This window comes from Mastigoproctus giganteus, chromosome 6, assembly GCF_048544385.1.
Source record: "Mastigoproctus giganteus isolate SK-2022 chromosome 6, ASM4854438v1, whole genome shotgun sequence".
In the NCBI taxonomy this organism is placed as follows: Eukaryota; Metazoa; Arthropoda; class Arachnida; order Uropygi; family Thelyphonidae; genus Mastigoproctus; species Mastigoproctus giganteus.
The window spans coordinates 187,854,925-187,881,359 of NC_143580.1; the positions used below are offsets into that span (position 1 = coordinate 187,854,925).

A 26,435-nucleotide genomic window follows, 5' to 3' on the forward strand; every position below is an offset into this window, starting at 1 on the left:
TGTTTATCTGAACTTTATTTTCATCAGGTCCTAAATTGATCTTGAAAGCATTTAATTTAGAAATCTTAATTAGTTGACAGTTGAATAGCAATCATTAATGCCACTGTAAAACAAACATTATAGTAATATGCATATAGTGCAAGGACGCCACAGGCTTTTGCTGCACTGACAAAAAAAAAAAAAAAAAAAAACCCAAGTAGATAAGAAAATACAAATTACATGATTTCTCCTCACAACTGTATCTATCCAGTTGACCTTTGAATTTATTCAAACTGTCAGCCTCAACTACTTGCGAGGGCAACTTATTCCAGCAATGAACAACTCACTGGCTAAAAGAAAACTTCCTACAATCTAATCTAAACCTCAACCCCTGTAATTTGAATTTATGACCTCTAGTTCTGGAATTCTTTATAACAGTGAGAATTCCATGTTCATTCATTTTACTAATCCCTCTCAGAGCTTTATAAACCTCAATCAGGTCACCTCTGTGGTGCCTGGTTGACAAGATATGTAAGAACACATAATTGGAGTCTTTTCTCATATGGTTGTGCTTCTGCCATTTGAGTTGCCCATTATTGGACCCTTTCAAGAAGCTCAATGTCTTTTTTTTAGATGAGGTCTCCACGGTTGAACACAGTATTCCAAATGTGGTCTTACAATTGCCTTATACTGTGGGATTATGACTCACTATCTCTACAGGATAACGTTCGATAAATCGATAGGATACCATGGGCCTTCCTGGCTGCCTGTTTACAATATTCAGAAAACTTCATATCTACCCACATTGTAACTCCCACATCCCTTTCCTCCTCCATTGGTTTTAATTCAACTCCACCAAGTGTATAATTTATTTTGTAGGTGTAAGAACTTGCTTTTAGCAGCATTAAAATGTAGCTGCTACTTCTCTGACCATCTTTGAAATCTGTTCAAGTCATCATGAAAAGTGCTGCTTGCACTGATCATTAAGAACCTTGCCAATCTTTACATCATCTGCAAATTTTGACATCATGCCTTCTATCCCTTTGTTTATATCATTTATGAAAATGAGAAACAGTGGTCCAAGAATCAATCCTTGAGAGGACCCCACTTCTGAAGTTACACCAATTTGAAGAATATCCATTAATCCCAACTCTACCAGTAATCACAACCAGTTCAAGCTTATACAGTAACTCATGAGGGACCAAGTCAAATGCTTTGCTAAAATTCAAATAAAGTATGTCAAGATTGTCCCCTATATCCAGCTCATAAGTAACTGTGTCAAAATAGCCTAGCTAAGTTAGTAAGCTTGATTTTCCCTTAAAAAAAGCCAATGCTGTATGTCTTTCAAACACCATATCTACCTAAATGTCCCAGGTTGCACTCTTAATCATTGCCTCTAAGATTTTTACTACCACTGCAGTCAGACTAACTGGTCTGTAGGTCTGTCACTCTTAGAACTGCTTTTATGTATTGGTGGTACATTGGCACTTCTCCAATCCAAAGGAATCCCCCCCTCCCCCCGAGTCCAAAGATATCCTCCGGAAGTATCACTTTGCCTTTATGCTCAAAAGTTTTTCTAATAAACAATCATCTAATTGCGACATCATTAATTTCATATGGCTCAGCCTCTTTTCAGTATGAAGGGTCTTTTGTCAGTAAAGACCAATGCAAATTACCTATTCAATTCATCTGTAACATCAGATGGGTTATCTAAGGCTTTCCCACACTCAGTGCACAAAGGTCCAATCAGATCTGCTTTTTTCTTGATTGTATTCACATACATGAAAAAAATTACTTGTTCCCATTCTTTGCTCTCTTAGCCAATGCTTTCTCACATACAGCGTTGGCATCTCTGACCTTATTCGTGATACTATTTCAGATCAACTTGCACCTGTTGCTTTTCATCACTTCAGTACTTTTCATCACTCTGTAACAGTCCTATGCTACCTTTTCTGCTCTATTTGACTGGCCATCTCCACAGTCATCCATTCAGTAATGAGCAGCAGCCTAGAGAAGGTTGCTGGGGATTTCAAGAGCTGCTGGGAATCACCATGGAACAAGTAAATACAGAGGCTGTGTTAGGGTAACTACGAGTAAGAACAGGTGCATGTACACCAATGCTAGAAGTATAGTAAATAAATCTGATGAAATTGAAGTACTGATCAAGACATCAAAGGCAGATATTGTTGGGATATCAGAGACATGATGTCACACAAATATAAGCAGTGCAGAATTGTAATCCGGGGAGTGCAATGTGTACAGAAAGGACAAACAGAGTAGGAAGGAGGAGGGGGTCATGCTGTTAGTTAAGAAACACATAAAATTTAAGGAAGTGCATACAGTTGACACAGAGTTGGACAGTGCCATGTTGGGTCTGTTTGGTGTGACATAAACACTGGCAAAGGAAAAAATGAGAGGAGTATGTTATAGGCCAAATGAATCTGATGAGTACAACGAACAATCGTGCAGAGAAATAGAGTGGGCCAGTAATTCAGAATGTCTTGTAATGGTTGATTTTAACTTTCCAGATATTGGATCTGGACACTTGTGGTTTGGCCACTCACACGCTAGCAAGGCTTTTGTGGATTTATTAGAGGAGTGTTTTCTACAGCAACACGTTCGAGGGGCAACGAGAGGGAGTAATATTCTTGATCCGATCATCAGCAGTGATTATTCATGCATTAAGAATTTGCAGATACCACTAGGTGACAGTGATCACAGTGTACTGATATGGGATTTACTTAAAGATGTAGCTACCACCAAGGGTAAAGGGAAGGGTTTTGTTTTCGTAAAGGTGACTACAGTGGTCTCAGACAGTTTTTAAATTCTATATAGTGGGATCAACTGATGATGTTTAAAACAGCAAATTCTAAATGGGAAGCCTTCAAGGAATTAATCTTGGAAGCTACTAGGCTTTTCATATCAACTAAGAAATACTGTTCAAGATTTAGAGCTAAATGGATGTCAGATGAACTAATGAGGCTCGTGGCAGAGAAGAAAAATGTGTAGGATGCACATAACTTATCAGGTGACACAGAACCTATGGCAGATATAAGCTAGTTTATAATCAAATCACAAAAGAGGTTAGGCAAGCAAAGGCTGATTACGAGAAATCCATGGCAAAGGATGCAAAGAAAAACAACAAAGACTTCTTTACTTATGTAAACTCTAGAAAGAAGGGGATGAATCAGATTGGCCCACTTGATGTTGTGGTTCGACTGTTGATGATCCTGCTCAAATAGCTGACAAATTGAATGAGTATTTTGCATCTATATTAATATAAGAAGAATTCTGTAAGGAATGGGAGGAGAGAAGTTTACTAAACTCTAACAGGGAGCTAAATGATTTTGTAATAATGGAGAGCAAAGTGGTGAGAAATTGTTGAAGTTAAACATAAGAAAGGCACCTGGGGTGGATGGAATCTATCCAGTTATATAAAAGGAGGCAGCAAAGGAAGTAAGCAAACCCTTAGCCATAATTATGAGAGCTTCCTTGGACTCCGGGGAGGTCCCCATGGACTGGAGGTGTGCAAATGTATCACCAATTCACTGAGGGGTTCAAAAGGCGACACACACACGCAATTATAGACCTGTTAGTTTAACTTGTGTTCCTGGGAAAATAATGGATTCACTAGTTAAAGAAGCATTGCAGGATCATCTAGACAAGACTGCAGTAATAGTTCAGAAACAGCATGGGTTTGTTAAGGGGAAGTCTTGTCTGACCAAGTTGACTGGATACTACGATGTGGTCACAAAGGAACTGGATGCAAAAAATAATTTTGATATCACATACTTGGATTTCAGGAAAGCTTTTGATACTGTGGCACATGGAAGACTGCTTCGCAAATTGAGGGCAAGTTGCTGCAATGGATAAAGGGATGGTTGAGTGGGAGACGGCAGAGAGTGGTAATAAATGGACAGTGCTCTACGTGGACTAATGTTATTAGTGGGCCTATTTTTATTTTGTGTATTTATCAATAATATCGATGAAGGTATATCGGGCATAATGTCCAAGTTTGCAGATGGTACAAAGGTTGGCAGGGTTGCTAATGACAGTAAAGATGGTATGCTACTGCAACAGGATCTAGAAAAGTTGGCAGATGGGCTGAGAAGCTGCAACTAAAGTTCAACATTGACAAATGCAAAGTATTGCATATGGGTTGCAGTAACCCAAGAGAAACATACCAACTGTGTGGTACTACACTCAGGGAGGTGGAGAATGAAAAAGACCTGGGGGTAAGTGTGTAGTCAGATATGAAGTTCTCTGAGCAGAGCAGATGGGCTGTCAGAGCAGGTCATGGGGTTTTGTCAGTGATATATAGTAATTTTGCTAGCAGAGACAAGGAGGTGATTATCTCCTTGTATAAGGCAATGGTCAGGCCACACCTTGAGTACTGCATACAGGTCTGGAGGCCTCATTTTAGGAAGGATGTAGAGTTGCTAGAATGAGTACAGTAAAGGGTAACAAGATTGGTGACAGGAACAAAGGGGTGCTCTTAAAAAGAGAGGTTTAAGTCCTGCAAGTTGCAGCATCTGGAGACTAGGCACCTGCGAGGTGATTTGATTGAAGTGTATAAGGTCTTGAATAGTTTGAGCAGGCCCAATGCTGAGGGATACTTTCACTTGCTTAGATTAAGAACCTGAGGGGGCATAGATTCAAATTTAGGAAAGACAGTTGTAGAATAGACGTGCAGAAGTTTGCCTTTATCCAGCAGGTAGTTGATTGGTGGAATAGACTTCCATCTGTTGTTGTGGAAGTTGATAGCTTAAATAAATTTAAAGCTGAACTAGACAAACATTTGGAGTTAACGGATGGATGAAACGGGAAGGTTTTTTTTTTTTTTTTTGGCTGATGCTATTTAAGCTTGCTTTCTTGCATCATATGCCTCAACTAATGCTAATGCAAAATTCGGCATCCTCTTCCTCCAATATTTTATTGAAGGTATGTATGCATTCACTGCTTCTGTGATTTTATTTTATTTTTTAAAGAATTGGATAATTCAGTTGTATTTACTATCCCTTGGCAATCCGCCCAATCCACAGATGCCATATACCAACTTAAACTGCCTAAGTCCCTTCTTCTGAAGTTAGAATCCATGCCTTTATCTTTAACTACTGCATCATCTTTCTTGATAAGGGTACTATTTTGTGACCATGGCTAATCTTGTTCTTCTCCTAATCCATTCCAATAGATCTACATCCTTTCTAAAATGAGGCTAAAGACCTATATGCAGACCACCCAAGATACACTTAACGAGTGTAATATACAACAGGATACCCACCTCTTGTTCCTGTATATATCACTGGCAGCTGTCCTAGTTGCATTGCTCAGAACTTCACATCAGAGTGTACAATTTATCCCCAGGTCTTTTCTGTTCATCACCATCTTGAGTATAACACCACCCAAATAATGCTATTCTGGGGTTACTGCTACCCATATGCAGTACCTTGTATTTTTCAATGTTTAACCTAAATTGTCACTTCTCAGCTCATCTGCCTAATTTATCTAGGTCAGTGGTTTTCAATCTAGGTGCCACAACTACATTCCAGGGGTGCCACACAATTTGGGAAGTTACTTGACCTTTTTTTTTTTTTTTTTTTTAAATTTATTTATTTATTTATTTCATTATAAAATAGTGTATGGTATTTAATTTTGTGGCGATCTATAATTGTTGTTTATTTAGGACCTCTATATAAAGAATAAAATTATTATATACATATTTTGTATTACGAATGGAAAATTTTGTTTATAGTTATATTATTGTAATAACTATCATATAATATATATATTTTTAATATTAAATATATATATACAGAGAGAGAGAGAGAGAGAGAGAGAGAGAGAGAGAGAGAGAGAGAGAGAGAGAGAGAGAGAGAGAGAGAGAGAGAGAGAGAGAGAGAGAGAGAGAGAGAGAGAGAGAGAATTGAGTTGGAGTGCCATTATTGAAAAAGGCCTCCGTAGCCAAGTGGTCAGGAGCAGGAGTGCAGTAGCGCACGCTCTTTGAGTAGACCGGGGTTCAAACCCTTGACTGGTAAATATGGTCGCTCTGCCAACCCGCACTGGACCAGCGTGGCAGATTATGGTCCATTTTCCTCAGCATGAATTGTTAAGGAGGCTTCCATCCTGCAGTGGGTTGATAATAGCTGCAGTTTACCTTTTTTTTTTTTTATTAAAAAAAAAAAGGTCGAAAACCACTGATCTAGGTCTTTCCACAGTAGTATGTCCTGATTCCTATCATTAAACACCCTGCCGACCTTTGTATTATCTACAAACTTAGCCATTAAATTTGACGTGCTTTCATCAATATCATTAATAAATACTGTAAACAATAAGGGCCCAGCACTGAACCCTAAAGAACTCCACTAATAACATTAGAATAAGAGCAGCGCCAATTAATAATCAGAGTCTTCAGCTACTGCTCCAATTTGTACAGCAGTCTTTTATATGAAACAATGTCAAAAGTTCCAATGAAATCTAATTACAGTGGATTCTGGTTATTTGGGCCACCGGTTAATTGGAGCAGCCATTTATTTGGGCAAATCTTAAAAAACAGAACTCAATCGAGAAAATAGCCAGGGTTTACTTTGCTTAATTGGGACAACATGCCATTTAATCGGGCAGGAGACCGCAGCACTCGAGATTACCCTACGTTTGTCTCCGACCGTACCACGTGGTTCGGTTGGATTTCTGGATGTCACAACCATAAAACAATTAGCAGTCACCTGTTTATTGGGCTTTTCTGTTAGTGCAATCATAAACGGATAGTAAACTCGATCTTATTGAATTTGCGATAACACTGACAGCTGGAATTCTGTGGGTTATTATGGTGAAATGTGTTTACACTTCCATGGAATCTTCAATCATATAAACAAATTAATTTTCAGAAGCTTCTCTTCATTCCTATTTTTAAAGCTTCGTAACTTGTTACTCCATTCTCACTTGCACATATTGTGTTACTTGCAATTTGTGTGTGTGTACCGTGTTCTTTGTTATTGATTGCTTATCTTTTTACTGTTTTAAATTTTAACCTCGACCCACAAAAGTCAGTGAACAGAAATGTAAACTAGTTAGTATGTACATATTACAGTACGTATTAATTATTCCGATTATCACATATATTCTTCCGATTTTCATGTATCATTTAATTTTTTAATTGGTAAGGTAATAAAGGGTAAATTTGTGCTTAATATATCTTTACTTTTATAGCATCCTATTTTCACTAATTAGAATCGCTGTTTAATAGAATTAAAATTCAATTCACAAACGTGATCACGAGCGGCGCTTACTACACATCGTATGGTAAGCGGTACTTTACTATGGTGACTACATTCCATTCTTCTCTTGCTTTACTCTTGCAGTTCATGACTTCAGTGTCTCCACATAGCAAGCAGTTACCATATGTCCCCATTCCAGGAAAACCACAGGTAGATGGCCAAGCCTTGGATTTCTTCTTTATTACTGAATCCTCGTATAGCTTTTCCACAGACTTAGTTTTGACTCCAGTTGGCAGTGGTATACTCAGATATTGTTATCAGTGACTACATGTCAGGAAAATCATGACATGTAGTCACTGATGATGAACCTTCCTAGCATACAATTTACTGTATCCTAGTTTGTCCAGAATTGTTTTCAATGCATTAAAGCCTATCCTCATTTTTATGTCCATTTCCCATGTCTTCACAAATCACTTTATCCACCTACTCTTCATTTTCCACCACTGCTAACAATGCGAGGGTAGCCTGACTGGCATGTCTTTCAAACCACCATCATCATTAAGTTCTGCAAACTGCAGCAGTTGGAGACTAGGCACCTGTGAGGTGATCTGATTGAGGTGTATAAGGCCTTGAATGGGTTGAGCACGCTGAATTCTGATGGGATTCTTCCACTTGTTCAGATTACGAACCTAAGGGGGCATAAATTGAAATTGAGGAAAGACAGATGTAGAATAGATGTGCAGAACTTTGCCTTTAGCCAGCAGGTGGTTAATTGCTGGAACAAACTTCCATCTGTCTTTGTGGAAGTTGATATGTTAAATAAATTTAAGGAGGAACTGGACAAATATTTAGAGGGGATTGTTTTGTAATTTTTTTTTTTTTTTTTTTGGCTGATGCTGCATAAGCTCATACACTTGCTTTCTTGCATCACGTGCCACTATTACTACTACTATTACACCTAAACTACCACCTTTCTGTGCTCACATCATTTGTTACATCCCCACAAACATTCTTCAAATGTTAGTGAATCTCAATGATCACAATATTCTCTGTATAGAAAACTTAATAACACATTGCTGCTTCATTAACATTAGCAGAGGCATATGATGAAAGAAAGCAAGCTTATACAGCATCAGCCAAAAACACACACACACACACACACACACACACACACACACACACACACACACACACACACACACACACACACACACACACACACACACACACACACACACACGCACACACACACACACGCACACACGCACACACACACACACACACACACACACACACTTCCCATTTCACCCATCCACATGCTCCAAAAGTTCGTCCAGTTCTTCTTTGAATTCATTTAAGCTATCAACTTCCACGACAGATGTAAGTTTGTTCAAGCAATCAACTACCCGCTGGCTAGAGGAAAATTTCTGCACATCTATTCTACAACTATCTTTCCTCATATGTACATCAATGTCACCCCCCCATTTTCACAAACTACTACAGCCCTACTACCTGGTATGTGGTGTTGAAACTTGCAGGATACTGGCAAATATTTAAATTTTCACCTCTATAACAATATTTACATTTTTTTATGCAACATCACATGAATTGGGGTAAAAAAAATTTAAGGCATTAATTTTGGTGCAGCCCCTGATATAATAGCAAAAACTGCTAATGACATAATGTAAAATGTGCATGGCTTAATACACAGCTTGTGCACTGTGCTCTCATAACCTGAAGAAATAAGAAGGGTGGGGGATGGAAAAAAGTCCAGTAGTAGGATTTTCTATGTAAAAATTATTTCAGACATGCAGTTTTTTGTTTTTTTGCACCAATTTACAGGAACACATTAACCACACAAATCAAGGAATACCTTATGAAAAAAGCAAACTTTTTTTTTTTTCCTGTAATGGCAAGAAAAAGTATATCTTTTAAAGTTAAAATTTACACTGTGACTGTTGTTATTTTACATGGCTTTATGGTGCATTATTTTCAACTATACCAACTGTGCTTAGTGTTAATATAGCATGTACACATAAATATTACAAATGAAGAGATAATTATTCATGGGTACTTATTGTTTAAGAAAATGTAGTGTGCAACATGTATCCCAAAAGATGCTGATATCTGACCAGATAAGGCACAATGTGTTGCTGTTTCTGACAATCACCCAAAACAGTTTTACCTGAAGGGAAACATTTTTCAGCAGCAAAAAACAGTTCATTGGTGTGCTATATAATAATGGCTATATCACTGAAGTAGAAATAGCATTAGCACAGGCATATGATGCAAGAAAGCAAGCTTATGCAGCATCAGTCAAAAAAACCCACTCCCATTTCATCCCTCCGTTTGTTCGAAATACCTGACCAGCTGAGCCTTAAATGTATTTAGCCTATCAACTTCCACAACAAGGGATGGAAGTCTGTTCTACAAACCAACTACCCGCTGGCTAAAGGCAAATTTCTGCACATCTATTCTACATCTTGCTTTTGTCAATTTGAATTTATGCCCTCTCAGGTGATTATTCTGAGCACGAGTAAGAATCCCATCAGCATTGAGCATGCTCAAACCATTCAAGGCTTTATACACCTCTATCAGATCACCTCGCTGGTGCCTAGTCTCCAGACACTGGAATTTACAAAACTTAAGCCTTTCTTCGTAAGAGCAACCCTTTGTTCCATTCACTAATCTTGTTGCCCTTCTCTGTACTCGTTCCAACAGCTCTACATCTTTCTTGAAATGAGGCCTGTTTCCATGACAATAGAGTCACCAACTACTAGTTCCTGTGGGACCAGCGCATTCTGCCTTGGGGGTTGCTGCTGTGTTGCATGATGATCAAGTGCAGGCTCTGGCATTGATGTGGGCAGCTGTGAGCTTGATGGGTCCCTCTCAATTTAGATCCTACGAGGGCATCCACCCTGTCCTTCAAGCTCTCATATAGGCCCATAACAACGTTGAGTTGTCGCCTGATTTCCTTACACTCCTTACATCGTGCACACACAGACATCCCCCATAGCAATATCATGTCCTGTACCCGATTGCTCCACAAACATCAAGCAAGCAGTGCATTTTAAAAGGCTGTGATTCAGAGGGCAACTGCGCCCCCCCCTGAGTTCTCCCCTGATCCACAGCACTTCCATTAGCCTGAGCCTTTTGCTTTGCTGCTCTGGTCTGAGTCATGATTTCGATTTAATTTCAATAAAATTTCAATTTCAGTACAAAATTATAAACCTAAACTTGTATCCCAACACAGTTATAACACTTTATATCTATATATATTTTTCAGTATTGAGTATTATCTACAAGTTCCATTTATATAACTTCCATATCAAGTTATGTATTAATTAATTATGATACAATTGTAAAATTTAAGTCGTTATATGTATTTAGTCAAAAAGTACAATTTAATTGACAATGAAGTTTAACAAGATTAATAGATTTTACTGATTAATTGATAATATTATATAATATAATATACTATACTATACTAATGCTATCTAGTTTGGGATATAACGTTGTATCATATAACAATGGCGGCAAGTTACGAATGGTAAATCTACGGGCACTTAAGTATTAATTAACTTCCAATATCTCTCTGTCTCAATTCAGAATAAACCAAGGATCTTGACTAGTCTATAGGCTACTTATAGAAAATAATTTAATATAACAATTGGTCAATAAAGTGGCTAAATATGGCTAAAAAACGTCTCGTTCAGCGGAGCTGCAAAAGTTGTAACACGTGGATTGGATAATATGCTTACCGATACTAAATAATAACCTACAAAATTTCTGTCTAAGTTAAACTTTAAACTAAGTATCGTAACTAGGAATTTAAAGCTACTCTAGAAAATAAGTTAATATGCCAATTTAAGCTAATAAAACAGAAAAAACTTCTCTATTTCCAAGAGCAGTAAAAACTTTGCCTGCACAAGGCTACTCTCGTTCCCAACCTATACTAGATCCCTTTAGCAGTAGGATCAAAATATACTGTGATGGAGGCACTCTAGATGAAAAATTACCTGCAGTGAGACTGCAAGCATTGATTGTACGGCAATCAAAGAGAACTATTTTAAAGGTAGAATTCTTTATGATTAAAGATACTGAAGTTCAGTTGTCTTGAGTATTACATGTATACAATATGTATGCTAGCCAATTAAAATAGAAAACAGTTTTAATAAAAATTGTTACAGAATGTACTGGAAGTGTCCACCTTGAGTATTCACTCTTTTTATGATGGCTGATGCAGATGGATGAAGAATATGTTCATCGATGACACAAATGAACCACTAGGTGGCAGTGATCACAGTGTGCTGAAGTGGGATTTACTCAAAGAGGTAATTACCATTAGGGGTAAAGGGTAGGTTTATTGTTTTCGTAAAGGCGACCACAATGGACTGAGACAGTATTTAAATTTTATACAGTGGGACCAACTGATGATGTTACCAACAGCAAATTCAAAATGGGAAGCATTCAAAGAACTTATCTTGCAAGCTACTAGGCTTTACATACCAACTAAGAAATATTGTTCAAGGTTTAAGCCTAAATGGATGTCAAATGAACTAATGAGACATATGGCAGAAAAGAAAAATGCATGGGATACATACAAATTAACACGTGACACAGAAGCCTATGATAGATACAAGTTTGTTTGTTTGTTATTTGGTTTTTAGGAGCATTAGCAACTAAGGCCATATTGCTCCGGGATATGCAGTGGTCATTCCCTGACCTTCCCGCATCCTCCGTATTTGGTGGTGACGGGCTCGAACCCCGGTCTAATCAAGAAGCGTGTGCTACGCACTGCTGCTCCTTCCCACCTGGCCACGGAGACGCCTAGATACAAGTTGATCTGTAACCAAGTTACAAAGGAGGTTAGGGAGGCGAAGGCAGATTACGAGAAATCTTTGGCAAGGGATGAAAAGAAAAACAGCAAAGAGTTCTTTACTTATGTAAACTCTAGAAGGAAGGGGATGAATCAGATTGGTCTACTTGATATCAGTGGGTCAACTGTTGATGATCCTGCTCAGGTAGCTAACAAACTAAATGAATATTTTGCATCGACATTCACACATGAGGAGTTATTCAGCGAGGGGAATGCCAGAGGTGTCTTCAACTCTGGCAGTAAGCTAGAGAGTCTTGTAATAACTGAGAATAAAGTGAAGGAGAAATTTTTGAAGATAAAGACAAGAAAGGCACCTGGGGTGGATGGGATCTATCCAGTTATATTAAAGGAGGCAGCAAAGGAAGTAAGCAAACCCTTAGCCATAATTATGAGAGCTTCCCTGGACTCGGGGGAGGTACCCACAGACTGGAGATGTGCAAATGTGACCCCAATTCACAAAGGAGGATCAAAGGCTGACACAAGTAATTATAGACCTGTGAGTTTAACTTCTGTTCCAGGAAAATTAATGGAGGCACTGGTTAAAGAAGCACTGCAGGATCATCTAAACAAGACTTCAGTTATAGCCCGGACACAGCATGGTTTTGTTAAGGGGAAGTTATAGCCCGGACACAGCATGGTTTTGTTAAGGGGAAGTTATAGCCCGGACACAGCATGGTTTTGTTAAGGGGAAGTCTTGCCTGACCAATTTGATTGGATACTATGATGCAGTCACAAAAGAACTGGATGCAGGGAATAACTTTGATATTATATACTTGGATCTTAGAAAGGCTTTTGATACTGTTGCACATGGAAGACTGCTGCACAAATTGGAGCAGTGTGGCATTGGAGGCAAATTTCTGCTATGGATAAAGGGGTGGTTGAGGGAGAGAAGACAGTGGTAATCAATGGATACTGCTCATCGTGGACTAATGTTATCAGTGGAGTCCCTCGGGGTTCAGTGTTGGGTCCACTATTGTTTTCTGTATTTATAAATGATATTGATCGTGGTATATCAAGCTTAATGTCCAAGTTTGCAGACAATACGAAGGTTGGCATGGTTGTCAAGGACACTACTGACACTATGCTGCTGCAACAGGATCTGGAAAGGTCGAGCAGATGGGCTGAAAGGTGGCAAATGAAGTTTAACATTGACAAATGTAAAGTATTACATATGGGAAACAGCAACCACAGAGCAACTCTGTGGTACTACACTGACAGTGGTAGAGAATGAAAGGGACCTGGGGTAGTTGTACAGGCAGATATGAAGTTCTCTGAGCAGTGCAGACGGGCTGCAAGAGTAGCTCATGGTGCATCACTGCCAAAATGGAACAAAGGGAAGAGGTGGTCCTCAGTAGGAGATATGGCCACCTCTAATGTCGGTGCAGGCTTTGCACTGCCTATCCATACTTAGAACAATGTTGTTGATAAGTTCTTGCGGTAACATCGTCCATTCCTCTGTCAGCGCCATCTTCAGCTGGTGAAGATTTTCTTTGTAAGCGTTTCCCCAGAGCATCCCATGTGTGTTCGATGGGATTTAGATCGATAGAACAGGCAGGCCAATCCATACGAACAATGTCCTCACTTTCCCAAAGCATATCAACAGCTGCGGTGCGATGGGGTGTGGCAATATCATCCATAAACATGAACACGGGGTGAATGGCACCTCGGAACAGATGCAGATGGGGAAGGATTACCTCAGTACAGTAGCGTGCACCGGTTACAGTACTGCCTTCCAGTATCTAGAGTTGTGTACGTCCATCCAAGATAATGCCTCCCCAGATGAGAACACCTCTACCGCCATATAAATACCTTTCAGTTTGTTATTGTTATTTGGTTTTTAGGAGCATTAGCAACTAAGGCCATATTGCTCCGGTGCAGTGGTCATTCCCTGACCTTTCCACATCCTCTGTATTTGGTGGTGATGGGCTCGAACACCGGTCTAATCAAGAAGCGTGTGTTACGCACTGCCACTCCTCCCCACCTGGCTACGGAGGCGCCATTATACCTTTCAGTGATGTTTGCGGAGTGATACCATAGGCCAACATCTCACCAGATTAGTTGATGTCCAGAATCTCTGCTGAGCCTGAACCTACTCTCATCAGTAAAGAGTACCTTAAGTAAAGATTTTGTGGTTGTAACCTTTAGAAATAGTGTTGGTCCTTACATTTTGCACACCAGTTACAATTTGTCATAATTACACTGGTATATACCAATGATTAATAGCTTGCATGACAGTATGGAGCCCTATATTAAACAATGCTCCCAATATAATACAGTATAAAATTAAATATGTAGAAAAACAAATTTAATATACATTCCCACCTAAAAGTTTAAAATCACAGAATATGACAACAGTTTTTGTCAATTTTTTTGAAATTAACAATGACAATGTAAGGTTTAATACATATATATAAAAAAAAACAACAACAAAAAAAAACACTACAAAGTATTAAGATTTTTTTATTAAGCATTGAAAAATTTACGGAAAAAAATTATTTAAATGATGAATTAATATTAACGACTATACCGATTTTCTTCAAAATATCCACCAAGAAATTTTATCACTGCTTTACACAGATGTGGTATTCTGGTGATTAATTTTATAATAGTGTCTTGCCAAACGTTATTCTAAGCTATCTGCAAGAGTCTCATAAATTTTGTGAAGATGGACAGACTTCACAGACTAATTTATCCCACAAAAGCTTTACTGGTTTAAGTCAGTCAATTGGGATGGCCACACCATAATTTGCAATACCCCCTACCACTGATTAGTTGCCAGAAAGTTCCTGCACAGCTTAGAGCTGCACTTCAGGTCTTGTTGTAATATAAAATTTCTTCCACACAGTCAAAATCCAGAAGATGTTGTGTTACGTTCAAGAATACCTTCTTTTCTTAAAATTCCTTCAATTCTGATTATGTCACTTATTCCAGAAAAAACAGAAGCAACCCTAGATCATGATGGAACTACTACTGTATGCACTGAACAATATGATATGATTTTTTTCAGGAGATCATCTCACAAATTCTACACTAGGATCCAAAAATTTCAAATTTGGATTCGTCCGTTCATAGTACGTTTTCCCACTCTTCAATTTGATGGCTTTTAGTACAAGCCAACTGTTTCTTTTGATTTTCTGGTTATAAGGATTTTCGGATTGTTACATGACCATGATGTCCTCCTTGTTTAAGACAAAGTTTTACAGTAGATTTGTAGGTATGGGAGTTTCGCTGTTCCTACTGAACTGAGCTTGGAGTTCAGGTGCAGTAAGTCATCAAATGCATTTAGAAATCAGTGTTATGGTCTTATCTTGTGCTTCCATTGTTACGTGCGGTTGTCCTAATCATGGTTTGTCCTTCGAACTGACAGTCTCCTTGAAGCATTGAATGGTAGAGGGTACTCCTTTAAATGAACAAAACTTACACCAAACTTTCTGAATGATGGGTGTTCAATTTTATAAGTTAACTCTTACTCCTCAATTTATATTATTGCAAAACACTCTAGAATAATCTACAATCTTCTATAATATTGAAACAATACTCCTTCCACTTTCTAGAATATTCTAGAACATCTACAATGTTATACCACACTTTCTGGTATATTCTTGAATCTTCTAGAAATTTTTTAAATATTATTTAAGTTTGTTTTTTGATTTTTATACATAATAGAAAATATAATAATAAAAATTGGTACACAAGTGAATCCAATTTTATGAAAACTTTGAAACTTAAGAAATATGAAATGTGATCCCAAACTTTTAGGCGGGAGTGTATATATAAGAATAAAAGGGAGATATTGCTAGCATTTTAGTACTGATACTCAGTAACCGACAAAATGGGTAGACAATACATAGAAAAATTCATAAAGCAAACTTTAGCATCTATTCTCAAAAATATCACCTACTACAATATCCTGCACCCCAACTCCAAGATGCTACAATGTAAAGTAGCCACTTGAATAGGATACCTTCTATGTCCCAATAGAATGAATATTGAAGTAACCGAAAGGGAAGGAGGAATACCCAAGTCCATAACAAATATGTGGGAATACTGTAGAAATTATGTATTACAACTACCAAAATCCGCAGAAAACTTTTGATATGATTCAATAATCTGAGTACTTCCATACTGAAAAGAAAAAAGTAAACTTAAATATAGGCATTTGAAAATATAAATAATAATAATAATAATAATAATGAATAAAAAGAAAAAATTATTTTAAATTTAGTACAGTTGCACAATATTAGTTTCTTTTCATAAAATGATAAACTCATTAGTTGGTTTAAAATATATATATATAATTCTGTCAAAATAAGTTTGATATAAATTTGTAAGTTGACAATATACAAAGAAGGTATTTTTTAGAACTTTGCTCAGATCACAACAATGCATGATGTGTCACTTTCCAGTTTTGTTTTGTGTGTGCAGCTTCATGAACAGTATGACTACAGGCACAACAAACTGCAATATCAACAATTATTTTCAAGAAATACTATTCTGCCAAAAAGGCACACAGTCTTCTTTTAATTGCAAATTAGATATAAAAATTTTATCTTATCCCCATTTCCCTAACCTAGGCTATTTTCCTTCACATCAAAAGCAATCCTTCAATTGCTATGAGCACTGTACCATAAATCACATAGGCTGACGTTAACTTTGGCTTTCCCTTGTTATCGTCATCAGCCATTTTCAATCCATGCAGGATGAAGGCCTCTCCAGCAACTTTCCAGTTTCTTCTGTTTTGTGCAATGGCCATCCATTTACTACCCATGAACTCATGAATTTCATCTGTCCATCTCCGTTGTGTTCCAGGTTTTCTTTTAGATCCTCTTGGGTACCATTCTGTTATTTTCTTAGTCCATCTGTCATCATGTCTTCGAGCTACGTGTCCTGCCCAAAACTCCTTTCTTTGCCCAAGTCCATTTCAGTTCTTTAGTTTTGATAAGAATGTCCTTTATTTGTTTGCTGCGTAATCCATGTGTTTCACTTCTTATCTCACAGTCTGATTCCTAATATAATTTGTTCCATTCTTCGCTGTGTAGTTTTCAGCTTCTCTTCCATTCTTTTGGTGAGTGCCCCCCAAGTTTCACTTTCATATGCCATGGTGGAGAGTATACATTGAGTCATTATTTTATGTTTCAAACAAATTGGGATATCGCTCCTCAGTATGTGATGATATTTTCTGAATGCTATCCACCCGAAATTTATCCTTCTCTTGACTTCCAGCCATTTATCATTATTACAGCTGATGACTTGTCCCAGATAATTATATGACTCCACCTTTTCAATTACTGCTCATTCAATGATTATATTCCTTTCTGTGGCATACTTGTTCATCATTACTTTTGTTTCAGCCATATTCATCTTTAGTCTGAAATCTTATTAACTCTGCACAACTGATTAAGATTTTCATCTAATTCTTTGAGATCATGGCTTATGATCACAATTTCAATTGTAAATTGTTTAGATACTCTTCATTCACATTATCTCCATTCTGTGACCAGTCTAATCTGAAAGCTCCCTCAAGGGCAGCCGTAAACAGCTTCGGAGATATTGTGTCTCCTCGTTGAACTCCTTTCTCAATTTTAAATTTGCTACTGTTTTTGTCTAGTCTAATAAAGGAGGTAGCATTCTCATATATCTTCTTCAAAATCATAATGTATGAGGTATCTATTCCTTGTCTTTCCAGTGCCCAAAATGTTGACTTATGCTATATGAAGTCAAATGCCTTTTCATAATCCACAAATGCAAGCATAATGGTGTTTTATATTCATTTGCTTTCTCCATTAGCTGCGATATTACATGAAAGTGATCCATAGTTGAAAATCCTGTCCTAAAGCCAGCTTGCTCTTTCAGTTGATTCTCATCTAGTATTCTTTCTAATCCGTTAGTAATGATCCTTGTGAACAACTTGTAGATGTGAGAAAACAAGCTAATTGGTCTGTAATTTACAATTTCTGATTTATCTCATTTATGCAGCAAAATTATGATTGCATTATTCCGCTCCTTAGGTGTCACGCTTTTTCCTAATGCATTTTGTGAAGAGTCTTGCCAGTTTCTGTGTTATGTCTCTTCCTCACAATTTTAACACCTCTACGGTAACTTCATCTTTATCCAGGGCTTTCTGATTCTTCATTTTCTTCAATGTATGTTCTACCTCATCAGGAAGGATATCGGATATGTCTTATGCATTGCTAATTCATGATCAATCATCCACACTGCTGGCATCATTTCCTCGCTCTTTATATTAGCCTTGTGCATTTGAATTATGCCTTCTCTGCTATTTATAAGTACACCATCACTATTCTTCAGATTCAGTATCATTTGTCTTTCTGTATTACTGCTCATGGCTGCTGATTTAAGTCCTTTGTTTTCCCTTAATGTTTGTTCTACTTTTCTTTTGTTAAATCTTCTTATGTCCTCTCTGAGTCTCTTTCTAATGACTTTGCATAACTCAGTATACTCAATTTTGTCCTTGTCAGTGTTTATCTTGCTCTTCATTTGTCGTCTTCGTTTCATCACGACAAGTGTTTCTTGATTAATTTTTTCTTCTTTGGATTTCTTTTTACCTATAGGTTTCTCAGGCTTTATCACTTTCAGAAAGTTGTATTATTCGTTGATATCTTGGTCCTGAAAGGTCTGCAGAAGCTCAAACTTGTTCTTAAGTTCCAGTACATAGTGCTTTTTCTCCTCTTCTGTTATCCCAAAGACCTTCATATTATTTACTCGAGTCAGTGTTTTTCTTTCTTTTCTTACATCTATATCAAGTGTGCATCTTACCATTCTGTGTCACTTTCAGAAAATATTTACCTTGTTTAGGACAGTAAACAAGGTAATAATATATCTTCTGTCACAATATATCTTCTGTTAGTGAGGATCAAGTCTATTTCATTAGTCATCAGTCCATTTGGGCTCTTCGATGTCCACTTTCTGTTCACCCTTTTCTTGAAAAAAAAACTGTTCATTACTGACATTCCTCGAGATTCTGTAAATTCCACAAGTCTTTCACCTCTTTCATTTCTTTTACCAATTCCAAAATTTCCTATAGTTTCCTTTTTCTGCATTGTTTTGTCTCTTTTCAACCTCAGCAATGAAGTCTCCCATAATAATGGTGTACTGAGTTTTCTGTTCATCTAGAAGTCTCTCAATTTCGGTGTACATTTCTTCAACCTCTTCTTCTTCATTATAGCTTGATGTTGGTGCATAAATCACTATAACCTTTAGTTTGTACCTCTTAGAAATCCCGAGAAGCAGTCTTGACACCCTTGGTAATGTACTTTCGAATTCCAAAATGTTTTTTATATCTTTATGGACCAGAAAGCCAACGCCATCTTTGCTCTTTTCACTGTTTCCATTGGTGTACAGCAGATTTCCACTTAATAAACTTATAAGTGATTCATTTCTTCTTGTTGTTTCAGCCAAACCGATGATATTCCAATTCACATTTTCTAATTCCTTTTCCAGCTCTAATATCCTATCTTTACTGATAAGTGATCTTACGTTGTAATAGGCCAAGTTCAGTTTCTGGACATGGCAGCCTGGTCGTACTCAGAGATTCTTAGCACTCTCTGCTGCCACTCTGATCCTCTCGCTGCCGTAAAAGGGGGAGAGAAAGTTGTTGGGCACTGAGGGCTATTTATTTTTTCGTGTTGTCATGTGCTGGAGGGTTTGGTCTTTTCCTCTTCATGCTGACCAGGCATCTCGAAGAGAACCACTCTACATGTTCGTTGCCACCAAAGTGAAGTAACAGGACTTATCATCTTCTAAAATAGAAAGATATTGGATTCATCTCAGTGTTTTAGACTCAGTGTCTGATAACACACAGAATGCCTGTTATCAGACACTCTAAGTCCCCTATTCATGAATAACAGCTGGGCATTTCCCATTCTGGACACTGATCTACAGTGATAAGGTGAATTTATTACTCTTACTAGGAACTGTAAGGGAAAAAAAATTCATTCAAAATCATCAAAAATGTAATATTCCTGACCCCTCAGGAATATTACATTCTTCAACTCTTCGGTCCTCCCTACCTCTCTCCACAAGAGGATGCCTTCTCTCTTCATCTTACTACTTCTTACCACTTTAATTCCCACTCACCCTCACTACACTTTTTTTTTCTTTTTTTTTTGCTTGGTCTCTGTTCAGGAAGCTCAGGTGACCCTGGTGGTGGTGCCTAGCCAGAGAAAATGAACTGCCTGGCTCACCTCCCAGTGGTTGTGGCAGGCAATGTAGTGCCATTAGAGCCAAGGAGCCTATAAACACAACAGAACACCTCTAACACGAACCACATGCTACACTAAATTCTGACTTTTATAGAGCACTGCATTTCTTCATTGTAAGAGTATTTATGGTGCAGATGTGGGAAACCACCAGTGGAACTTTACCCCAAACACTATGTCCTAAGGGAGGTGAGGATCATCTTCTATAGATCCTTACTACTTAAACTGCTGAGAGATCAGACATAACCCTTGTTGACAAGAAAGAAAAGGCTACGTACCTGATCGACACAGTGGTGCCTAACACTGGCAACCTTCAGAAAACCCACAACGAAAAGATCAAGAAGTACACAGACCTAAGACAGGAGGTCAAGGAGATGTGGCATAAGGAACAAGTAATGACTATCCCAATCATCATGTCAATCCTGTGTAGGTTATTTGGCATGATGCCAAATAACCTACACAGGAGCCTAGCAGCAACATGCCTCACACAGAACACCGTTAAGGAACTTCAGTACCTGTAATACAGCCTACATCAACTACCACATGGTCTTTGACTCCTGGCTTCCACAGCTGGCTGATAACGATACTGAAGATCTTAGATACAAAGTCAATCCAACACTGACACTTCCTAGAAGCAACTATGGCAAAGTGTAGGACCACCATCAAGGTTGAGAACATCACAACCAGACCAATCTCCATTAGAAGTGGAATCTTCCAGAGAGATGCCTGAGCCCACTATGGTTCTGTCTAGCACTCAACCCACTGTCTGCCATACGCAATAACAGCAAGTACGGATATATCTAAACAAGAAGGGACGATGAACCTGTACGCCTTCTCTCACCTGATGTATATGGATGACATTAAACTCTGTGTAACCAAGAATCAACTCCAACAGCTACTACTCATCACCAAAGCATTCAGCACTGGCATCGCAATGCAATTTGGCCTAGAAAATGCAAAACCCATGGACTACAACAGGGAAATCCAGACAGCTGAAGACCAGTGAAGGGACTGAAGCCATGGCAGATGGAGAGACCTACAAATATCTATGGATCATGCAAGCCCACCAGTAAGAACACAAGGAGATTAAGGCCCACCTGCCTAAGAAATACCATCAGAGACTGAGAAGCCTGCTAAAATCAAAGCTGAATGCCATGAACATGAACACAGTCATAAAGACTTATGCAGTCCTAGTACTAACATACTCCTTCGGGATGACAGATTGGACTAACAACAAGCTGGAGGATATTATGAGATCGACTAGGATAATGATGACCAACAGTCACCAACACCACCCAATTTGGCTATTGAGAGACTAACCACAGCATGGAAAGAAGGAAGGAGGGGTATGACAGACCTTACTGAACAACAGATGAGCAAGAACCAGAGGGATTACGTCCAGGAAAACAATGAGGTAATCTACCAAGCAATAAGGGAGATACAAACAAACAGCACATACCACTCAACCTCAAAAAGGAGACCACAGTCACATTGACAGAAAAAAACAAAGATGACACTCATGATGCAGGTCATGACAAATACTACCATGACCTGCATCATGGCTACATAGAAAAGATGGCTTCTCATGCGAGGTTCACGAGCGGGAGGAGGCTCTTCCCAGAGACCACAGGCTTCGTGCTTGCCATCCAAGACCAGGTAATCAACACCAGGAACTACGGAAATACATCACCAAGGACCTCAGAGAGACAGATGACACATGTCGATGATGCCACCTGACCCCAGAAACAATCCAGCACATCACTGCGGGATGTAGGGTAATCACCCAGATGGAGTACTCATACACACCACCAAGTCACCAGGATAATACATCAGAAACTAGTGAGGAAATACCAGTTGATCAAAGAAGGTGCACCACATTACAAGTACAAACTCCAGGCTGTACCAAATATTCCAACCCACAAGCTGTAATGGACAAGTCAATCCCACAAAACAATGACAAATCTTGTTGACCAAAAAGACCAACACCAACAGAAACGACCGGGAAGTATGCAGACAAGAAGTCAAAGAAGTATGGCATATGAAATGAGTAATGACCATTCCGATCACCAAGTCAATCACCAGCACAGTGCTAAAGAGCCTCCCCATAGGAGCATTAAGCCAAAGAATTTCTTAGCAGCATTAGGCCTCCCGGAGAACACATACTTCAAATTCGAGAAGCCGCAATCCTGAACACCTGTAAGATATAAGAGGTTCCTCCACCAATAGTAGTAATAATAAATAATAATAATAGTAACCGGACACAACCAGACACCCCATGCACTTGATAGTAGTACCCGTCACAGGGCAGAAAAGGGTCACAATAATAATCATAATAATATTAGTTTAACAGTCTCCAAAACATAAATTATGACCAACAAGCAAACAAATGTATGGACCTATACAGAAAGACATGCTGGCCAGAAGGGCTTACATTAAGAAATAATTGACAGATTAGAGTTAATTCTCTCATAATCATGAACAAATAAACATATCAAGGGTTTAGTGTCAAACAACATTAACTACAAAATTGCATTTTCTTTTTGCGATAACTTTAATTTTACTTTATACAAATAACAATACATATCATGTCATAAAACTATCTCTGTAGTACTTTACGAGTTAGCATAGGCTGTAAGTACACTTCTGGTAAACCAAGAAAATGTCAAATGACTTTTCTTTTGGTTAATTACAAAAACATCAACAACAAAATGATTTTGTAGTTAATGTTGTTTGATACTAACCCCTTGATATATAAGAACATGTAAAATTTTAAAATATAAAAAATTACATTAACATAAGATAAAACCTATAATTTTAAGTTAAGAACTTATCCACTGAAACAATTCCGATGCACCATAAACAAAGGGACTTTTTTTTTTTTTTTTGTGAATATGGAACACTTACCTCAGACATAAAAAGCCAAATTAAACATTTTTTCAAAAAGACTGAAGCTGCAGTTGGCTGGTTGCTGCTGATTAGATAACAGAACTCTAGAGCATGATGGGAAGGAGATGAGCCTTCATGCATTTCATAATGATAGTCAATTCAAAATATGAATTGACTGTTGTTTAAGCAACTAAAAAGCTTGGAGGGTTCGACTTTGGATTTCAATAGATGGGATTTAAACAGTAGTTGAAAATTTAAAAAAAAAAAAAAAAAAAAAAATCTACAGATCTTGGCACATTCTGAAAAAAAAAATTTTTTTTTTCTGGAGATAGAAAAATATGCTGACTTTTGGCAAACCAATCTGAATGGGGGGTTGGAGGAAATGAGAGCAGAAAAAAAGAGGAGGTAAGCAAGATTTCCCCTTGACAAATAGCAGAGAAGGTAACCTTAAAGAACTGAAAACTGTCATTATCAAGAATAAGTTTACAGTTGGAGAGAATATTAGACATAAAGCATATAATTTCACTAGATGAATAATAAATAAAAAAATCTGCAGTCATTGTCAATCCACTGCAGGATGGCAGCCTCCTCAACAAGGTCATGATGAGAGAATGGATCATAATCTGCCATGATGGTTCAGTGCGGGTTGGCAGATTGACCACATTTAGCAGTCAGGGGCTTGAACCCTCGTCTACAAAGAGAGCATGTGCTATTTCACTCCCACTCCTGAACACTCACAGCTATAGAGGCTAAGTGGTCAGGAGATGAGTAATGACAGGACTTCAGTAAAAGAGTTTTAACTACATAAAAAGCAAAAGAAAAATTTAAATAAATAAGATCCAGTTGCATTTTTTTAATTAATAGCATCAGTAGCCAAAAAAGTAAAAAAGAAAATATTAGAGGTGGCCAAAAGCACCCTTCCTAACATTATGAATTTGAGAAGAGTGATTGGAAAGAATGGAAGCAAAATCTTTTCCAAAAGTTCAAGAAAAAAAAGAGATGGAAATAGGCCACCAGTACTTAAGTTGAAATGGTCTAGGACCTGTTTGTATAGTGAAGGCATTGAAAATGATCATGACGGAGGCTTAAACCTTTCCTAAGGCATCAAATAAAAACATCTGTTAGAGTTGAGCTTGTAAACACTGGCCATCTTAATCACAAAACAAGGAAGAAAAAATTTTATCATTTTATACCATGCCTTGGTGGCGGGTGAGAAGCAGTCTGTGCAAAAATACAAACATGGTACAGTGAACCTGTGGGGTTAGGAGAGTGAGAAGTGAGAATTAAAATTCCAGTTAAAATCTTCTGTGCCCTAGGGGGTTCTATTCAAATAAAGTCAAGATTTGTTTCTTTAATAGTAATAGCCAATATAGTACAAGAAAGCCACAGACATTTGCTGCACTGGCTGGGAGGGAAAAAAAAAAACAAAACAAAACAAAAAAATGACTAAATAACACAAATTATTCACTTCCCTCCTCACATAGGTAACTATTCGGTTGTCCTTTGAATTTATTCAGTCAGCCTCAACTACCTGTGAAGGCAACCTGTTCCTACAATCGACGACTTGCTGGCTAAAAGAAAACTTCCTACAATGTAGTCTAAACCTTCCCCTGTAATTTGAATTATGCCCTCGAGTTCTGGAATTCTCTATAACAGTGAAAATCCTGCCTTCGTTCATTTTACTAACCCCTCTCAGAACCTTATAAACCTAAATCAGGTCACCTCTGAGGTGCCTGGTTGCCAAGCTTTGTAGCCCACATATATGGAGTCTTTCCTCATAAGGTCATCCTTTTGCCGATTTCACCATGTGAGTTGCCAATCTTTGGACCTTTTCAAGAAGTTCAATGTCTTTTTTCAGATGATGTCTTCATACTTGAATACAATATTCCACAATACAAATAATGTTCTTGCTCATGAATATCTGAGCAGATTATCAGAGAATGACATCCTATCTTTACAACCAGTCTTTAATTCTGAATGTCTCATTCAGTTCAGAATCCCAACAAAATTTGTTTGCAATCTCAGACTAATAATCTTAGAGGCACAGTTTTTGGCAAGAGAAGAGAGCCAGCAGGTTGGCAGTACAACTGCCAAGTCAGTAGGACCTGACAATTGAGTGTTTTAGAGCAGATCTCAGGGTAAAATTTGTAAGAGTTAAAGAGCATTCTCTGAGCATGCTCAGATTCCGCACCTGAGGGAACATAAATTCAAATTGAGGAAAGATGGTTGTAGAATAGATGTGTGGAAATTTGCCATTAGCCAGCGGGCAGTTGATTGCTGGAACAAACTTCCATCTGTCATTGTGGAAGTTGACAGCTTAAATAAATTCAAGGCTGAACTAAACAAACCTTTGGAGTGGATGGGTGAAACAGGAAGGGTTTTTTTTTGCTGATGCTAAATAAGCTTGCTTTCTTGCATCATATATCTCTACTAATGCTAACATGAACAAATGACAAGTCACAGCAAATGGTGTCAGAATATCAATAGATAAGCTTCAGCTAAAAAATACTTTCACAATGGGATATAAGAAAAAATTAACTATTCTTCTAAAGGAATAATTATTACAACAATTTACACAACATTTTGTTTTTAACAATGCACTAAGGAGAAATTCAATCATTTTCTCCATGTAAATAACAAAGACTGTTTTTTACATGGAGTTTCATTTTTTCTGCAATTTTAACAATAGCAGAGTGAAAAACAACAGGCAACTCAAAGTCACTGCCTGTATCTTTTCTATAGCATTCGTATGGAGCAGCTGTCTGTTGATTTTCTGCAGGCTGCAATGTATGACTTGCCATAATGGATGCAAAAAATCCTTGTTTGTGCACAGCAGCAAATCACTGTTCGTGAAAGAGATTAACCATAGATTTAATGAAGCATACATTTTTCAAGCTATACCCACACTGAGATTTTTAAAAAAATTGAATGGGCCAAATATAAAATTTCATGAAAATCCAGGCACTGGGAGGAATGTTATTACACGTGAATGGACAAACAGAAAGACCAATGGAAATGAAGATAACAGGCACTGCACATGCATATGTGAATGTGCCTAAAAACTGTTCAAATTAAAAAAAAAAAAACTGGAGTAGTTAGTTTTTATCACAGACAATTTTTATTTCAGTTTTTAGCAAAGTTAGCACTCCACCCTCTTTTTTTAAATCCTACTGGCCACAGGATTTAAAAAAGAGGGTGGAGTGCTAACTTACTTATTGTCCACTATGTTTCTCAATTTCTCTGAGGCCATATAGCAAT

General features: G+C 37.8%; 1 protein-coding gene across 1 annotated transcript in view; it reads right to left on the reverse strand.

Moving 5' to 3' along the window:
* LOC150084819 (acyl-CoA:lysophosphatidylglycerol acyltransferase 1-like) overlaps window positions 1–25,978 on the reverse strand; it is a 155,987-nt gene extending 130,009 nt beyond the window's left edge. Inside the window, exons 1-3 of the mRNA XM_090376362.1 lie at window positions 25,832–25,978; window positions 19,893–20,006; window positions 16,140–16,197 (exon numbers count right to left, since the gene is read on the reverse strand). Of these exons, the coding sequence (XP_090232488.1) occupies window positions 16,140–16,197; window positions 19,893–20,006; window positions 25,832–25,978 (319 nt within the window). The remainder of the gene's footprint in view (window positions 1–16,139; window positions 16,198–19,892; window positions 20,007–25,831) is intronic.
* Window positions 25,979–26,435: the final 457 nt, after the last annotated feature.